This window comes from Hyperolius riggenbachi, chromosome 2 (assembly GCF_040937935.1).
Source record: "Hyperolius riggenbachi isolate aHypRig1 chromosome 2, aHypRig1.pri, whole genome shotgun sequence".
Classification (NCBI taxonomy): Eukaryota; Metazoa; Chordata; class Amphibia; order Anura; family Hyperoliidae; genus Hyperolius; species Hyperolius riggenbachi.
Window position 1 is genome coordinate 473,383,800 of NC_090647.1, and position 18,856 is coordinate 473,402,655.

Genomic DNA, 18,856 nt, shown 5'->3' on the forward strand with positions numbered 1-18,856 from the left:
TTATAGGAGGAGGTGATCTAATGACAGCCGGGTGCTCACCAAAACTAGCCGGATGGAGCACCCAGCTAAATGAGCCTTGGGAGAACACTGCTTTTTGTTCAAAAATTGAGATTCTTACTTGCTTTTACTGCTGTAACCACATAAGCTCATCAATGATTCATCGTTGTGAATTTTTTCTTTATAATAAGGGCCGGTTTACCATCCTTGAGATTGTTGAGGGGCTGAACTAGCAAAATAAAGCCCAAAGTTTTCTTATTTCTACTAGGTACACCATGCCTATTCTATTCAGTCAAAACATGGCTCACATGTGTCGTATAATGTGTGCAGTCCTCATGTCCCCTTCAGTGCGCAGCTGAGAAAAGGTAAAGAAGTGGCATGCTGTCAGGGGCATAGCTAGAAATCACGGGGCTCCATAGAAACATTTTGATTGGGCCATTCACCCGCAAAAAATAAGGTACATTTGTGCCCCAGGTAGCCCCCCCCCAGTATTAGCTCATCCCCAGTATAGGTTGCCAGATTGGTCCCCCAAGTGTAGGTTGTCAGATTAGCCCCCCAAAAGTATACATAGCAGGATTAGCCTTTAAAAGAACAGGTAGATTCCCCCTTTTCATATGCAGAGAGCTGAAGGGAAACCTATTGCTCCACTGATGATCTACCTTCCTTATGCATCTGAGTCTCTATGATCACACTGCCCTCTCTTGTTATACAGAATACTCAAGTAGGTGATGGTGACCTAGAACCACTAGGAAAGTATAGGGGAATAAAAGAGACTTAAAAGCCATCCTGATAAAAAGAGGGCAGTCTCTTACACTGAGCACACTCTTGTACTGTAACCCACGTGATGAGAAAGAGTGCTGTAGTCGTGGCTACGAGAATGCGTAGATAATCAGTGCAACCCAGAGAGTGGTATGTTACTTCCCTCCAGCGCTTTGTAACAGATATCCTGGAATTCAGGGTGCCTGTTGCAGTTTTTAACCATTTCAGCCCGCAGGGATTTTTCACCTTATGCAGCAGAGCAATTTTCACCTCCCATTCATTCACTAATAACTTTATCACTACTTAGCACAATTTATTGATCTATATCTTGTTTTTTCCGCCACTAATTAGGCTTTCTGTAGGTGGTACATTTTGCTAAGAGCCACTTTACTGTAAATGCATTTTAACAGGATTAATAAGAAAAAAAATGGAACAAATTCATTATTTCTCAGTTTTCGGCCATTATAGCTTTACAAATAATCCATGCTACCATAATTTAAAGCTATGTATTTTATTTGCCCGTAATGTCTCGGTAATTATACCATTTAAATTTTGTCTCTCTCACAATGTATGGCGCCAATATGTTATTTGGAAATAAAGGTGCATGGTTTCCGTTTTGCGTCTATCACTATTTACAAGCTTATAATTTAAAAAAATGTTTGTAGTATACCCCTTCAAATGCATATTTAAAAAGTTCAGACCCTTAGGTAACTATTTGTCATCTTTTTTTATTTTTTTTTTTATTTTTTTTTAATTGTCATTTTTTTTTCCCCAATATAAATAATAAATAAATTATATAATAAAAATTTTTATTTGGGGAATATTTTGGTGTGGGACATAAACAGTTAATTTTTAATATTGCTATAAGTGTAAATTGTAATGTAAATAATGTGTAGATGTAGTTTTACTATTTGGCCACAAGATGGCCACCTTCGGTTTTGGTTTCCCTCCTTGTACGTCTCACTAAGCGGAAGTACAAGGGGGATGTGGAAATCTTTTCGGGCAGAAGAACCGAAGCCTCACAGGTGAGCGCTTCGGTTTTTCTGCGGGGGAAAGGGATCGGTGATCGGGAACCATGTTCCCTTTCACTGATCCCAGGGCTACCGGGAGACACTGTGGGGACACGGGGGCGCGCGCGGGAGCACATTAGAGCAGCTGCCCGGACGTGAGCTTCACGTCTGGTCGGCTGAAATGGTTAATGAGGCCCGCAGTGGACCGCCTTAATGCCGACCAAGAACACTGTGCCCATTGGCTATGGGCCCTATAGCAGATGCTATACATCACAAACTTCTTACATGGCGAATAGCAATCATTTTTTGATATCTTTAATTCATTAATTTCTCACTTTGCAATGTATTGATTTTATTTTATTTTTAGCCTCATTTTATTTTTTTTAAATTCTTCTTTAAAATATTAGATCATCAGCAGGACAGGCAGGCAATATGCATTGTTTAAAAGGAAATGAATGTCACCTTTCATGTTCCTCTCACTTCATGTGAGCTTTATGGTTTCCTTTGAGCATTCAGTGCAAAAAAAAAGAAAAAGAAAAAAAGGCTCAACCGGCTGTAGTTCGAGGACCCTATCTTTCCTTATGAGTCTACTTTACCGGGCAATACATCTATGCACCTGTACAAACTAATTTGAATTAGATGTCCCCTCTGAGCATGCGAGTATTACAAAAGGTTGGTGTGGAGCTGCAAGCTGAGGTCTGGCCACTTAATCTGCTTCATAGCCTGAACTCATACCACTCAGTTATTACACTCTTCTACACACTTGTTGTAGCAAGTTTATAACCTGTTGCCCTGACACATAGCGACTAGACATTCATCATTTTAGAGAAATTCTGCGCCCAGTCTCCAAACATCTAAAGGTGTTTTTTTTTAGGACACCAGTGTGTGTTGTTCTCATTATAAGTCTGTTGTTACGAGGCGTAGGTCTCTAGAGGTATTTCTCCGCAGCAGAGTCCTGTGTGACATGGCCCTAAGGTCTTATTCTCCTCATATGCAGTTAGATGCATGTAAAAACACGAAATCACTGTTGTCACACATTTGTTTTGTTTCTTTGCATTTTCTTATGGCTGCTTTGGAATTTGATGTGCAATATGATGCTACTTTTCACATTTCTCATTGTGAAAGTGAACTTAAAAATACTGCCTGTGAAAAGCCATACAAAGTGTTACCTGTAATAACAAACATGGAAAAAGTGCTGCACACAATAGTGAAAGGTCTGACAGTGATCTGCTGAGTAGCTGTGCAAAACAATCTGCAGATATAAGTACACTCACTGTTTACCTCACATGTGCTGCTCATTATAATGCTTATAATGTAAATGCACAGAGAAGGGTTAAAGAACAAGGTATATGGAGGCTGCCATATGTATTTCCTGTTAAGCAATACCAGTTGCCTGGCTGTCCTGCTGATCCACTGCCTCTGACACTTTTAGCCATAGACCTTGAACAAGCATGCAGCATATCAGGTGTTTCTGACATTGTCAGATCTGACTAGATTTATCTGCATGCTTGTTTCTGGTGTCAGACACTTCTGCAGCCAAATAGATCATCAGGGCTGCCAACTAGTATTGTTTAAAAGGAATTAAATTTGACAGCCTCCATATTCCTCTCATTACAGTTGTCCTTTAACTTTACACACTGTCTCCACCAGTGATCTCAGCACCAGTTGTCTGACCCTGTAGCAAATAATACCAGTACAATCACAAGGAATGGGGAGCATAGAGCTAAAGACCATCATAATTTATTGTAACAAATATATGAGCAATAATACCAAAAGTGACTCACATCAATAACCCCCCCCCCACACATAACAACAATGGCAGCCAGACTGGTCACAAGCACCCCCAAAGATAGCAAAGTCCCCCCTGGAAGTGCACTTCCCTATAGGATATGGTACCAATATTTATTCAGGCACTGTTGCTTGTAACTAAATGCTAATGCTGATCTCAGCAATCACATCCAGGCAAATCCAGCTGGTAATATAATGGAACCACCCGTGAGCTGAAATAGTTGTTGTCTACCAACCAAGATACAGTAGGTCCCTCATTAAATGCACAACTTCCGTGCTAAACACCTCCACAAACCCGCCAGCCTGTGTGTACACAGGAGCTCACCAGTACATGCATACAATTGGGGTCATGTGACCTTCCTGTCCTGGGCTCACACAGACCAAATGCCGAATTTCCTCAGGTCTGTCAGAGAATAGCTGTGCATAGGCCACAGACAAACACATGATGCGTTTCGCCCCATCAGACGCCTGAGGAAGCCCGACATGGCAAAAAGATTGTATGCATCTACCGGTCAGCTCCAGTGATCATGTAGGTTGGCGGTTTGTGGAAGGGTCTAGCATGGCTGTTGTGCGTGCCAGGGCTGTGGAGTCGGAGTTGGAGTCGAAGAGTCTGAGTCGGGGCAATTTTGGGCACCCGGAGTCGGAGTCGTTGATTTCATAAACTGAGGAGTCTGATGATTTTTGTACAAAATCCACAACCCTGTTAAGTATTAGACTAAGGAGTCGGAGCCATTTTGGGTAGTTGGAGTCGGAGTCATGGTTTCAGAAACTGAGGAGTCAAAGTTGGAGTCGGAAGATTTTTGTACCGACTCCACAGCCCTGGTGCTTGCAATGAGAAAATACCATATCCTGGTTGGTAGAGGGTGGCTATTTGAGCTCACGGGTGGTCCCATTATATTACCTGCTGGATTTGCTTGGATGTGATTGCAGAGATCCGCATTAGAATTTAGTTACAAGCAATCAGGCAATGAGGCCAATAGACATATCGGTACCATATCTTCTAGTGAAGTGCACTTCCAGGGTAGACTTCGCTATCTTTGGGGTGCTTATGACGGGGTCTGGCAGTCTTTGTTTTTATGTGTTTGGGGGTTTTTTTTTGGGGGGGGGGGGAGTTTGAGTCAGTTTTGGTACTTTTGCTCATATATTTGTTACAATAAATTATGATGGTCTTTAGCTCTGAGCTCCCTATTCCTTGTGATTGTGCTAGTATTGAATTTGTAGGTTGAGACAAGCAGTCCAATCAGTCAGGTTGATATCCTGTAAACTTTGTTCACTAGTAAATAGACAATAGCCAGTTTTCTCTGAAATGCAGATTAATTGGAACGGGTTCAGCATGCAGTCCCTGCATAACCGCAGCTTACAGCTTAGTACACAAGTCGATTGACAGTTCCTGTTGTCACAGAACTCTGGAGGCCTTGGTAATAGTGGAACAGTCTGTTTTGTAAAGTACAATAGCAAAACTAAACTTTTACCTCTATTGGGTGCTGGCTTGGAAGTTTAGTGTAAATGCAGGTCACTGTTGCAAAAGGTTTTGTGTTCTTTTTGGAATTTAATGTTGCTGGAAATGATCTTTCTGTTTTAATCTGCAGACGGCTATGACATTTTTAAAATTTACAGCAAGTTCACATTGTTCCTTATTGCAACCATAGCAACAGTGCTCTTGTCTTTGAATTACAGTTGCCATGAGACAGCCCACAAACTTCCATCGTTCTGCTTGAATGATTGGTTGCACAGAGTAGATCATTTATTACTTTTTTTTTAACACTTTGACTAATCTACTGAGTGGCACCAACTCTGATAAAGCGTCGCTAGGTGAGTATGTAGCTTTAGAAGCACTATGGAATGGTTTTGTTTTGTGCACATGCAAATAAAGTAATCAATATAAAATAGTGTTTGCCGTTAAATATTCCAATATATAGAGCTAAAATCCAGACCTTGATGATTGAAGTATACACCCTCTTTGGTAGCTGTTATTCTTGCCAGGGTGCTGTCCACTCCAATTGCCATTCACTGAGCCAATCAGCAATCGCATCACCTAAAGAGGAACTCCAGTGAAAATAATGTAATAAAAAAAAATGCCTCATTTTTACAATAATTATGTATAAATGATTTAGTCAGTGTTTGCCCATCGTAAAATATTTTAAATCCCTGATTTACATTCTGACATTTATTACATGATGACATTTTTACTGTTGGCAGGTGATGTAGCTGCTGCATGTTTTTTTGGCAGTTGGAAACAGCTGTAAACAGCTATTTCCCACAAAGCAACAAGGTTCACAGACAGGAAACTGCCAGGAGTACCATGGTCCTCAGAGTTTCTTGTGGGAGAGGTTTCACCACAATATCAGTCATACAGCACCCCCTGATGGTCTGTTTGTGAAAAGGAATAGATTTCTCATGTAAAAGGGGATATCCGCTACTGATTGGGATAAAGTTCAATTCTTGGTCGGAGTTTCTCTTTAAGAGTACAGACAGCTCTGGACTTAGTGGCCAGGACTGTCTGGTCTTCAAAGGTTAACAAAATGTTTTTTTTTTTTTTTTTTAAATTTCCTTTTTAATCTGCCACCAGCAATTTTGACTCCTTGACGTCTGGGTTTTTTACCGAAAGTGACTGTGCCTGGCCTTGTGGCTGGTTTTCAGGGAAGTAGGTGCACACGACTAGGAGGCATCCTTTATATACTGTGGCTTATGGAGTCTCCTGCAGTGTCCAGCAACTTCAGAGTTGGAAAATAAATACAGACACTGGCCTTTTATGTACTGCTCCCTTCATACCGGCTTTCCCCCGAAAACAGGACACTGCCTTATGTATATTTTACCCCCAAATAATGCGCTAGAGCTTATTTTTGGGGAGGGGTTATAATTTTAAGGGTTGACGCGATATGCTCCCCTGTAATGAGATGTGCCCCGGTCCTCAGTGGCAGCCCCCAGCCCAGTAAAGCCCTTCCCTCCCTCCCTGATGAGCTGCCCTGTAGTGATATGGTATGTGCCCTCCTGGGGACCTGGTCCACAATGGTAGCCCCCAGCCCAGTATAGCCCTTCCCGCTCTCCCTCTGCAGAGTGGCGAGCGTAGCCTTACAGCAGAAGAAACTCACTGGCTTTCCGATGTGGCAGCAATAGCCTCAGCAGCGACCGGGTTCCTCTGGTTGACAACGGCAGCTCTTGTCATGTGACGTGGTGGGACGTGCGTGCGTCACATGACGAGCCACCGTTGTTAAGGAGAGGAAGCTGGATGCTGCTGAGGAGAAATGTTGACACAGGCATGCTGGAAGCCAGTGAGTTTCTTCTGCTGTAACAAGAAAAAAAGGGACACTGAGAGCTCAATATAGTGTGGTAAGTAGAGTGGCGGTGAATGATAAAGTTATATGATAGATATTCTCACAAGTCAGGGTTACCGTATAGGCAACCACTGTGTAGGCAGGTGAGGAGATTAGTCCTCACTCAGGATTAAGATGCCGCTCTCTGTAGATAGAAGAAAGGGGATTTGACCCCTCCACCAAGGGTGGAAACTGATATTGTAAGGAGAACAGAGGCGCCAAAAGAATAAAAGCATATATCTAAAAGTTTTAAAATTCCTCAGGAGGCGGTGGTGGACTCCCCTCCCCGAAACAGACAAGATACTGTAGAGTTTGGTACAAGCAAATTTGGAGTATATAAATAAATTTGCTTGTACCAAAATCTACAGTATCTTGTCTGCTTCAGGGAGGTGAGTCCACCACCGCCTCCTGAGGAATTTTAAAACTTTTAGATATATGCTTTTATTCTTTTGGCACCTCTGTTCTCCTTACAATATCTTCTGCTGTAATGGTAATGCTCCGCTCGCCACTCTGCAGAGGGAGGGAGTGAAGGGGGGCGGACATTGGGAGGCCAGCTAGGTCTTATTTTCGGGGGATGTCTTATATTTCTCACTTGATGCAATTAAACACAAGATAACCTCTCCATTTCAGATGCGTCTACAATTCCCGGCATTGAGCTTTTCTGTCCTGTGTTCAACCCTTTGAATGCTGTTCTAGTAAAAAAAAAAATGCTGGTAGCGTATAATATGCTGTAAGGCCTGGTGCACACCAAAAACCGCTAGCAGATCCGCAAAATGCTAGCAGATTTTGAAACGCTTTTTCTTCTTTTTCTGTAGCGTTTCAGCTAGCGTTTTGCGGTTTTGTGTAGCGGTTTTGGTGTAGTAGATTTCATATATTGTTACAGTAAAGCTGTTACTGAACAGCTTCTGTAACAAAAACGCCGGCAAAACCGCTCTGAACAGGCGTTTTTCAGAGCGGTTTGCGTTTTTCCTATACTTAACATTGAGGCAGAAACGCATCCGCAATCCAAAAAATGCCTCACCCCGGGAGGATTCGTTCCTGCAAAACGCCTCCCGCTCTGGTGTGCACCACCCCATTGAGATACATTGACCAAGCGGATCCGCAGCCGCAAGCGGCTGCAGAAACGCTGAAAAAGCCGCTCGGTGTGCACCAGCCCTAAATAATGTTTTAGAGCGAAGAAGAACTGCTGGGTTTCATTCCGCTTTAAAGGGAAGGTTCAAGCAAAATAAAAAAGAGTTTCACTTACCTGGGACTTCTACTAGCCCCATGCAGCCATCCTGTGCCCTCGTAGCCACTCACTGCTGCTCCAGTCCCCCGCTGGCAGCTTGCCGACCGCGGAGGTCGGCGGGACGCATTGCGTACGTTTTTACGCATTCCTGCTAGTGCAGGAACATTAACACATACATTTTTACGCATTACCGGTTCAATGCGTAAAAATTTACGCATTGAAACAGTAACGCGTAAAAATGTATGTGTTAATGTTTCTGCACTAGCGGGAATGCATAAAAATGTACGCAATGCGTCCCGCCGACCTCCGAGGTCGGCAAGCTGCCAGCGGGAGACTGGAGCAGCAGTGAGTGACTACGAGAGCACAGGATGGCTGCATGGGGCTGGTAGAAGCCCCAGGTAAGTGAAACTCATTTTTTTTATTTTGCTTGGACATTCCCTTTAAGAAGGTCCAAAGATCTCTCTAAAGAAGCGTTCATGATTATTATTTTTTTTTAATCTTCCCTGTAATTGAGGGGGGGGATGTTCCATTATTCTAGCAGTATTGAAAATACTTGGAACCAGGCCTGAACGATTTTAGGAAAAAATGGAATTGAGCGATTTCTGTCCAAAATTACGATTTCGATTCACAATTTCCTTCAAATCAAGCTTTGTTCCCCCCCTTTGTGCCTGTTTGTTCCCCCTCTGTCCCCCTGTCTTTTCTTGTGCCCCCTTTGCCTCTTCATGCCTCCTCTGGGTCTCTCTCTTGCCACCTTTCTGTCTCTGTGCCCACTCTGTTTCTCTCTGTGCCCCCTCTGTGTCTCTCTTTGTGCCCCCTCTGTGTCTCCTGTGCCCCTCTTTGTGACCCCTCTGTCTCTCTCTGTGCCTCCTCTGTCCCCCAAGTTGCATCAGTTCTGGACATAGCTTCAAGCACGAGTCTAGCGATGCCCGTCTATCCACTTTGCCTCCTGCAGGCTCTAATGCACGGCATACTTCCTGTATATCATGTGACATACAGGAACCCAAAGTTTTGCCAAGCACAAGAGGCGGCAGAGCGCGATAGAGGATGGAAGGTATGTCCAACGCTGCAGGCCGCACGCACTGGGACTTTAGGAAAGTTTGAAGGCGCTCCTTCAAACTTCCACATGTGGAAATGACGTGATCGCGATATTCGCCGCTTTGGCGATTCTGAAATTGTGATCTTGGTGATCGCGATTTCGATTTAAATTCGATTTATCTTTCAGGCCTACTTGGAACAGGAAGTGTCAGAAAAATAGAGATTATAGTTGTGTAAAAAATGTAGTATTGTTCACCTGACAAGACGTGGAGATGAAAAATGCTCATTTGTTTACTCTTTTAGGTGTCTCCCCAGGAAATGGTTCAGGAGATCCATCAGGTCCTCATGGACAGAGAGGACACGTGTCATAGGACTTGCTTCTCCCTTCAGTTAGATGGAAATGTACTGGACAATTTTGCTGAGCTTAAGACGATAGAAGGCTTTGAAGAAGGAGTAGTTTTAAAGGTTGTTGAAGGTAGGTCATTTATATTTCTGTCATTGTTATCTGTGTAATTTTATTTGTGTGACGTTCAGTGTCAGTAGTAAAATCATATTCATGACCGAGTCTCTCGCGTCCTCCCGAGGGCCTCCATTCTCTGGCTATTGGTCCCAGTAACTGGCTCAGCCACGCCAGTTGGGCTCTTCTGCGCATGCGTAGAAGACCCTGACTGACGCAACTGAGGAAGATTACCGGGACCGATAGCCGGAGAACAGAGGCAGTAGGGAGGACAGCGTGGGACTCAGCAGTGCTTATGGGGCTAGAGGAAGCCGCTGGTAACTATCAAATCTTTCTTTATTCGCATCTCAGGTACACTTTAAGGACTATTGTTGTTCGTGTTTATTGTACAGTAGCTAAGAAGGAACAAAGCTTTCATCAGCAGGGAGGTAGGAAGGGGATGTGACACTGTTCTTCAAACAGTTAAGCGAATTCGCACATGCTGAACTTCACACCCTAATTGCAGTGAGAAGGGGTGGGGGGATAACTTCCTGAACATGGCAGCTCCTACAACTATTTGAAATCAGGTGAATCTGCAGGAAAATAAAGATGAAATAATCCAGGGCACTGCTGCACATTGCCATTAAGATGCTCTGGGTTGAAGCATTGTGTCTCCCACTGATTTCTTTGTTTGGTATTTGCTGCTGAGAACCCTTTAAGTGCAGTATGTTTACTTTATTGATTTATGCTTTTAAGATACTGGCACATCTACCCCCCCCCCCCCATGTACACATAAATGCATCATGTGTACATTGGTATGTATGACTGTATAAGCAGCTGCATAGGTGCCACAAACATCCGTGCATAGTTGACTATCAAATTTTAAACAAAGTCCCTGTCCTTCACCTTTAAGGCTCATACACATGTGCAATGTTTTCGCACAAGCAACCAACCAAATGATGGCACGACTTGTATTTTCTACACACCAACCAACTGAACGACCAACTCATTTGCACACTGTGCATGTAAGCGAATGATGGGCTGCACAATATGGCCGCCATCTAAAACAAGTACAAGTCGTTCAAACGACTTGTATACACATGGCCAGCTGCACGGTATCGGCCCAACAGTCATGTGAGTCGAACGACTTGTTGGATCTGGCAGATGGCCTGTTATCAGTCACTTGTCTAGTAGTTTGTTACACGTTCACATGTCCAACTATTGTCCAACAGACCAAGTTTGCACATTTGTACAAGCTTTTAGAGTGTGTACAGGTGTCCTCCCACATCTCTGGCATCGCCTCTACTGGTTGGGCAATGTCTGATTATTATGAGAAGTTCTAAGCTCTCTTAGTTGAAGTATTGTGATACCTTTTGTTTGTTTGCAGTGCAGGCGATCATGTTGCATGGCTTTATATTTTCTTGCACAGCCCCGTGAGAGTGAGAAGCCAACAGTTGAATAAATAAGCAAAGCTTTAAAAAGGGGGATTTTCTTTGCCATCAGCATTTCATAGAAGCGATCGTGGGAAGTACCCAATTTTTCTCTCATTCTTCTGTCTCGCTGTGTTTGACATTTTCTATAAGTGAACATTTGAACCATAAATGCCCAGAAGCTATACTGGCCAGTCCAGATTGTTCACATTCAAGCAAACCTGAAGGAGGAAACTCTCTTCAGGTTTGATACATACCTAAATAGAGGGAAGGCTCTGGATGCCATATAAAGCCTTCCCGGTCCTTGCTTCCGATGTTCCTGTGCCGTCCTTGAAGTTAATCAACCTGCTGGGCCAGAACTTAAGTGGAACTGAAGATAAAAAAGAAAACAAACAGTTTCACTTACCTGGGGCTTCCCCAAGCCACCTGCAGCTGGCCTATCCTGTGCTGGTCCTCAACGATCCTCCATTCCCCCGCTGGCAGCTAGTTTCGGTTTCGCCGAAAGGCTTCTGTGCCTGTGCAGCTCTGGCCATGCGTATCTTTGCTCGCGTTGCCGTCCGCAATAGCAGCGCAGGACGCTATTGCGGATGGGAATGCGAACAAGGCTACGTGTATGCAGTGGCCCATTGACTAAAAAGTCGACTGAACCGAAACTAGCTGGCAGCGGGAGAATGGAGGATCGTGGAGGCCTGGCACGAGACTGTACGGCTGCAAGGGACTGGCAGAAGCCCCAGGTAAGTGAAACTCTGTTTGTTTTTGTTTTTTTGTTTTTTTTTTCAGTTCTGCATTGTGTGTGCAGTACGGATGCGCTTTTCTTGTGTGGCTGGATAGAGTACTGGTTAAGGGCTCTGCCTCTGACACAGGAGACCAGGGTTCATATCTCGGCTCTTCCGCTCATTCTGCCTACGGAGCACGCCCTAGTGGTGGCAGCTCAAGCGCTTTGAGTCTGCCAGGAAAAAAACGCAACTGTCTTGTCTTTAGAACTAATCTGGTAACACTAGTAGTTCTGAGGGCTGCCCAAGGAGTACTAAAGAGCTATTCAACCTAATAGGTTAAATAACTTCAACCGAGGAAGGTGCAGGAACGACGTTTCCGAGGAACTTTATATTTATTGGTCATCTGGAATGAAACATGCTTGTTTGTAATAGACTACTGCTTTCCTCTACAGACTCCTCTTGTAATCTTGGGTGTAATTTTGTTTAGATTAGGTAGGGTAGAAACGAAGAAATGGAGTTGGCACTAGTAGTGCTTTCGATTCTATCTGTGAAAAATGCTATTGTGTGTAAGAATTTTTGTGTGGAAATTACTATTAGGATTATGTAAGAGATGGCAGCAGGGCCGGGCCGAGGCAGAGGCGAGAGAGGCTCCAGCCTCAGGGCGCAGTGTAGGAGGGGGCGCACAACTCACTCAGCTATCATTCCCCTATTGTAATTGAAGCAGAGAGAAATAAGAAAAGGGGATACGTGGCAGTGACTGCAAGCCAGATAACTAGAGATTGTGGAGTTGGGGGCACTGGGGCGCCTCTAAGTCTAATAGCAATTAGTGTGTGTTGGCGGGGGTGGACCGTGGGAGGGATGGGGGGGCGCACTTTGGTGTCTCAGCCTTGGGTGCTGGAGGACCTTGTCCCGGCTCTGGATGGCAGTGGCTGACCTGCCCACTTTTCTTCTTGTTTTGGAGATGGCCCTGAATTATTAATGATTTGCACCAACTTTTTCTGGTTCCACTTGATTGGACAGATGTCTTTTTTTTTTTTTTTTACTTACATCTTAACTATGTAACCATTTAACAATAATTAGAGATTTTTAGAAAATGTAGGTAAAATTTCATTAAGGTGATTCTGGATGTCCATTCATGTAAAACGTAATGGCTGAGGTTTCCTTGTGTCTGTATAATACATTCATGATGTGTGCTTGTATTTCTAGAGCCTTACACGGTGCGTGAAGCCAGGATCCATGTACGTCACATAAGAGACCTGTTGAAGAGCCTGGACCCATCTGATGCTTTCAATGGAGTTGACTGCAACTCCCTCTCTTTCTTAAGTGTCTTCACAGATGGAGACCTCGGAGGTATGTAGAAGTCCATACCCAGGGTAAAGGTAAATGCATGTTTGCCTACACATAACTACATCTGTTAATAAATTCACATGAGAAAGCAGAGACATCTTGTGAAAGGTCTTTTATAAACTATCCTTTCTGAATCTTTCTATTCCTATCATCATCGTGACCTCACTGGGAACTCTGTAAAGGTTCGGTCCCACGTCGTGACTTTTTGTGCAATTTTTTTGGGCTATGAGTGATCATTTGTGTTCTCGTGAAGTGGGTACACGCGAGCGATTAAATGAACAATGTTTTGTGACACACGGCTACAACAACTGTCAGGGCAGATCTTTAAGATCCCTGTCCCTTTAACATCCACACACAGTGCTGCGATCAATTGACCTCCTGTTCGCTCCTGTTATGTGCTGTCCTGTGGTCCCGCGGGTAGGAAGATGGATCGGGGAATGCTCGTTCATCGGGAGGTGTGGAGGTAAGGGACTCCATTCCATTTTCAGGTAAGTATTCAGCTCATGAGTATGGTGTAAACTCTTATAGGCAAAACAAAGCAGATAACTCTGCATTATTATAATTTTATATTTATATAGCGGCAACAAATTCTGTAGCGCTGTGCATAGTAAAAAAAAAATAAAAAAAAAAATGGGGGTAACCTAAATACTTGAGAATTTCAAAACGCTGTACAATCAGGGCATCCAGCAATACAAGTACATATACATACATCGTAGATATGCAGTTTGAGACATCACCAATATTGGTTCATATGATAAATTACAACAAACTAAGAACAATAGGAGGAGGTCCCTGCCCTTGCGAGCTTACAATCTAGAGGATATTGGGGAAGGATACACAGGAGTTAACAGATGATGCAGTGAGCCTCCACTGCGACCTACAGCAAATGATAGGCTTGTCTGGACAGGTGTGTTTTGAGAGTACGTTTGAAAAGTTGTAATTCCTTATCAGTGAGGGTGACTCTAGTCCAACCCAGTCCCGACCCGGACAGAAACTGTCACTTGCATACCTGAATGTTTACTCTTTTTAGACAGAAAAAGAAAAAAAAGGAAGAAAAGAAAAAAAGGAACTCCTGTGTCCTTTAAAGGACTCACTGGGCAAGAAAAAAAATGCAGTTTTACTTACCTGGGGCTTATTTCAGCCCCTAGAAGTAAATTGGTTCTCTCGGCTTCGTTCCTCTCTGGGGTCCTGCTGGCAGCCCGTAAGGATCGCCGACCATACTTGCACGGGTGCTTGCATGCGCATAAGGCGCAGTCCCATTGGGGGTCGGCGATCCTTACAGGCTCCCAGCGGGACCCCGGTAAAGGATCTGAGCTGTGCAGAGGGACCCAAATGACTTCTAGGGGCTGGAAGTCGTCCCAGGTAAGTAAAACTGCATTTTTATTCTTGCCTTGTGTATCCTTTAAGATGGAAACACTCAGCTGGCTGCCGGCGGCCTGTTTCCCTGTGCGCAAACGGATTTCTGCTACCGTGCAGAAAAGCATTTGCCATCGATTCCTCGTCTTGTTTGAGCCTAGGGGGTAGACTGTAACTGCGAATGCCACCAGTGTTGGAAGCTGCTGGATTTGAGAATTCACTAATGTTGCATTGCTTGCAATCAACCATTAGGTTTGCATGGAAGCTGGAATTATTTTCATCTCCTTGACCAAGTCTGCCAGACATTGATTTGAAGTGAGCAAATAGGGTGCTAGTAAGTATCAATGAGTTATACACATGTGCTGTGTGAATGATTATTCGACACAATGTGACAAGGAGTTATTCCCATCCAAACTGTTACTAATCAGGAAATTGATTGCAACAAAAACTAGTATGCAGGTTGGCTGGTGTTTACCAGATCCTCAGATGCTTATTCATAAAACAATAATAAATGGCCACTTTACACTTTAACCTGCATTGCTGCACATTACAGTGTTTCACAGATTCAAACTGTGGCCTATTTATAAAAGGACAAAGTCTATTTGAGTAAAAAAAAAAAAAATGCAATGTAGGGGGCATAGAGAGGCTAAATTGGTCACAAGATCAGTAAATCAGTGTGACTGACCGGGCTAACCAAGGAGGTGATAGAAGAATATACTAACTGCTCATTAAAAAAAAATAATCCTGATTGGTTATCAGGGGTTGACCAAAGATCGGCCTACTGGTGGGTGGGGCTTGTGCTCTCTGCCAAGTGCACAGTCCTGTGCAGTCCCTAGGTTGTTAATAGACTTTGTCATCCTAAATGTTTCCACTGTATGACTCCTGCATGTGAGATGAGCTAAACATCTGGCAGGAGAAAGCGATTGGGAAATATTCGTTTAAACTTTTGCACCTGATCACTTTTGAAGGACAAAACCTTTTAAAAGCTACACATTTGAAATATTGTTCTAGTACATTGCTCCGTCCTATGAACATTTTCAGGCTTCTGTTTCTTTGGCATTGAAAATCATAGTAAAGGAAAAGTATAGAAAACCCAAGCCAAGGCTAGACCCTATCTTAGGTTTTTACTGCTGGCTGTGTTCATGTTGGGGGTGGCAGTTGTCAAACATGGTATTTACTTTCCCTTTGTGAAGATTTCCTCTTACTTTCTCTTGTGTTGAGCGTTTTTCATGTCCTTTTTATTTCAGAGAATGGAAAAAGGAAAAAGAAGGGGGCTGAACTTGAACAGATAGATTGTACCCCTCCTGAATACATACTGCCAGGCAGCAAGGAGAGACCCATCTGCCCTCTACAGCCACAGAACAAAGATTGGAAGGTAATGTGAGCTGAGATAGATGTGAAATGTTTGTAAATTGTATGACAAGCATTGGAAATCTAGCGTACTGTATGTACAGGAGCCCCCCAACGTCCCAAAAGATCTGGCATGCTGGGTCTTTAGCGACACCCCACCATTTCCTGAGGACAATGTTCTACTACTCGCCCTGCCCTCCTAAAGCTGCTCCTACGTGTGCCATGCACACGGCTCCAAATGAGCGTCTGAGGAAACAAGTCCAGATCCTGTGGGCAACAGCACTTGTACATGTGTACAAACCTTAAAGTAAGAAAAAAAAAAAAAGGGGGAAGCTGGCAGTGCTGCAGATGCTTGATTTATTAAGACATAAGTTGTTCACTGATGCAAACTTTGCATCCTATATAATAAAACCCTAATGCCCCTGCGTCTGTCCCTGTGTCAGTGCTTTTTTGCACTGTCCATGTGCAGGGACAGACGCAGAGACACTGCGGAGAGCCAGAGGAGGATGAGGCCAGAAGGGGTGGGTGTGCGCGCGTGATGGGCGTGCGCATGCGCATGATGGTATTAGTGACAGACTAAGTCACTAGTGAATCCTTTGTGATAAACATACCAGATGTAAAAGGAGGCACGGTGGTGGGTGCTGGGCACAGGATGCCTGACGGCCGCTTCGCTCACTGGTGCACTTCTGCAGAGGTAGCCTCTGTAGAAGCACAATGCGCGAAACGGCTGTCAGGCATCCTGTACCCAGCACTCCCCATCACCACCGTGCCTCCTTTTACATCTGGTATGTGTATCACAACTTTTATGATTCATTCGAAGTTTGCATCTGTGAACCATTTATGTCTTAATAAATCAAGCATCTGCAGTAGTGCCAGCTTCCCTTTTTTTCCTTACTTGCTTCATACTGACCATCTATGGGCTAGAGCACGCTGGTGAAGTTCGTCAGGAAGTGTGCATGCTGAAGTCCACTAGTGCATAGTTCACCATATGTATGTGTTCACACTGTAGTGCTAACCTACTGCAACCTTTTTGGCAAACCTTAAAGTAAACCTAAAGTGAGTAAAGTTTTTTTGTTTTTTTTTGTTTTACTCACCTGGGGCTTTTTCCAGTCCCCCCATATTATTTGAGGCCCCTCCGTGTCTTCCTGGTCCCCTAGGTCATCTTTCACCCCAATGCGTTGTCCTAGGAACACATGCCTCCTTGATCTTGCTTCCCTGGCTCGACACCTTAAGTTTACCTCTTAGGCACAGTTGCAACTTTGGTTGCCAGAAACATTCACTTTGAGTGCATTTGCAGAGTGCCTTACGATTTTCCTTAATGTCCGCTGACTGGCTGTTAGCGATTGGACTTGAGGTTGCTGTCGTGCTTGTGGTTATTTCACATTTGGCTGATAAACCTTAATTTGTATTTACTTTAATTACAGCCTTTGCAGTGTTTGAAAGTGTTCACAATGAGTGGCTGGAACCCTCCTCCTGGTAACCGAAAGATGCATGGAGACTTAATGTACTTGTATGTCATCACAATGGAGGACCGACACGTCAGCATCACAGCATCCACCCGGGGATTCTACCTCAATCAGTGAGTCATGCCTTTCTACAGGGTATTCAGAGATTGGTGGTAGAAAAACATCATATATAAGTTGTGCTGTCCAGTAAAAGCCTGACCTTGCTTCTATTCTAGAACTTGAATTTTAAAGTGATGGGTTAACCCAATTTTACGGTTCATTATTTCTAACTATGTTGGTAACCCTGAAAATTGTAATCCTTGAGAGAACTGTGACTAAAGCATCCTATAGAACACCAATATCTTTGAAAGCTGTTAACACGAGTCAGCTGCTTAAACAAACATCAATCAGTCCCCAGTCAAGCTTCCTTTAAATCGGGATTGTCACCATAAAAATCAAATTTCAACAGCAACTGGTCTGAGTGTATTAAAGTGAACCTCCGGACTAAAAATCTACTCAGCAGCACTGAAAAGGCCTGGTGTTTCTTTAACAGTTTCACAGCATCAGAACTTTGTTTCTCTTATCCAAGCCTCATTTTTAGCTGCACAGAAGAAAACTGCCCGGGCTTTTTTCCCCTGATGATGTGCAAAGCATGATGGGATTTCTGATGTTGTTGCTCTCGTTCTGCGGTTTTGGTGCAATTTTTTTTTTGTACATTTTGAATTTGACATTTGAAGCCTCGCGGGTGCAGCTGGGAGGGGTTATCAGGACACAGGTCAGTTGGAACTGTGTCTCCTGCTCCTTGTCACCTCCTTTCAACCAAAAAGATGGCTGCCCCCATGACAAAGATGGCAGCCCCCATGAATCACAAACATTTGCCTGTTCTTTTAAAACAGGGTGGGTAAAAAAAATATATGACCTATCTATTCTAATTAACATAACTAATGTAACTTAATGACAGTATATTTGTTTAGGCTGAAGTTCCCCTTTAAGTGATAAAGATGCTAATCCTGCATTCAAAACTTTCAAAACTTTTTCTGCCGTTATGGTTTGGTGTTATCACATACCTTAAGAGCACTGGCCCTTTAATAGCCATTGCCAAACAGTTGCATGCTGGAGGTTCTTTTTATCTATAATGTATTCCTCCTCTTCCCTTTATTTCCCTGCCTAGCTGAAACATGATCCTCTGCTCACTTGTGTTTACAAGCAAGGCTGAGGTGACTCAGCGATTGGAGGAGAAAATAAAAAAAAAGTTAAGGGAAGAAATGACACCAGTATTTCACAGGGCAGGATAGTGTTCTCCGGTACCAGTGATTGGAAAAATTCTGTCCAACCAGTTGTCCAGCTACACGCAGGATCAGCCAATGGGGTGCCTGCACTGATAAATGAGTTAGCCAATTTGGCTATACTATCACTGATGACCACCATTCATTTGGCAGCCTAATGAACTGGTGATCCATTTGCACTCTGTCTGCAGACTGATTGTAATATTTATGAAGACATAACTAACTTTGTACAGTGTTAGTGGTGCAGTTTATTGACACATTTTTTTGCCTGAAGCATAGGTTGCAAACGTTTTTAGATAACATCTGTCAGAACAGTTTGAGTGTTTAAAGAAGACCTGAACGGAGAGGGATATGGCGGC

General features: G+C 43.6%; 1 protein-coding gene across 1 annotated transcript in view; it reads left to right on the top strand.

Annotated features, from left to right (window-relative positions):
* The window catches only part of CLUH (clustered mitochondria homolog), a 116,917-nt gene that overhangs the window by 18,125 nt on the left and 79,936 nt on the right, over nucleotides 1-18,856 (top strand). The window contains exons 3-6 of the mRNA XM_068270236.1: nucleotides 9,435-9,606; nucleotides 12,920-13,063; nucleotides 15,664-15,791; nucleotides 17,191-17,345. Coding sequence (XP_068126337.1) covers nucleotides 9,435-9,606; nucleotides 12,920-13,063; nucleotides 15,664-15,791; nucleotides 17,191-17,345 — 599 coding nt within the window. The remainder of the gene's footprint in view (nucleotides 1-9,434; nucleotides 9,607-12,919; nucleotides 13,064-15,663; nucleotides 15,792-17,190; nucleotides 17,346-18,856) is intronic.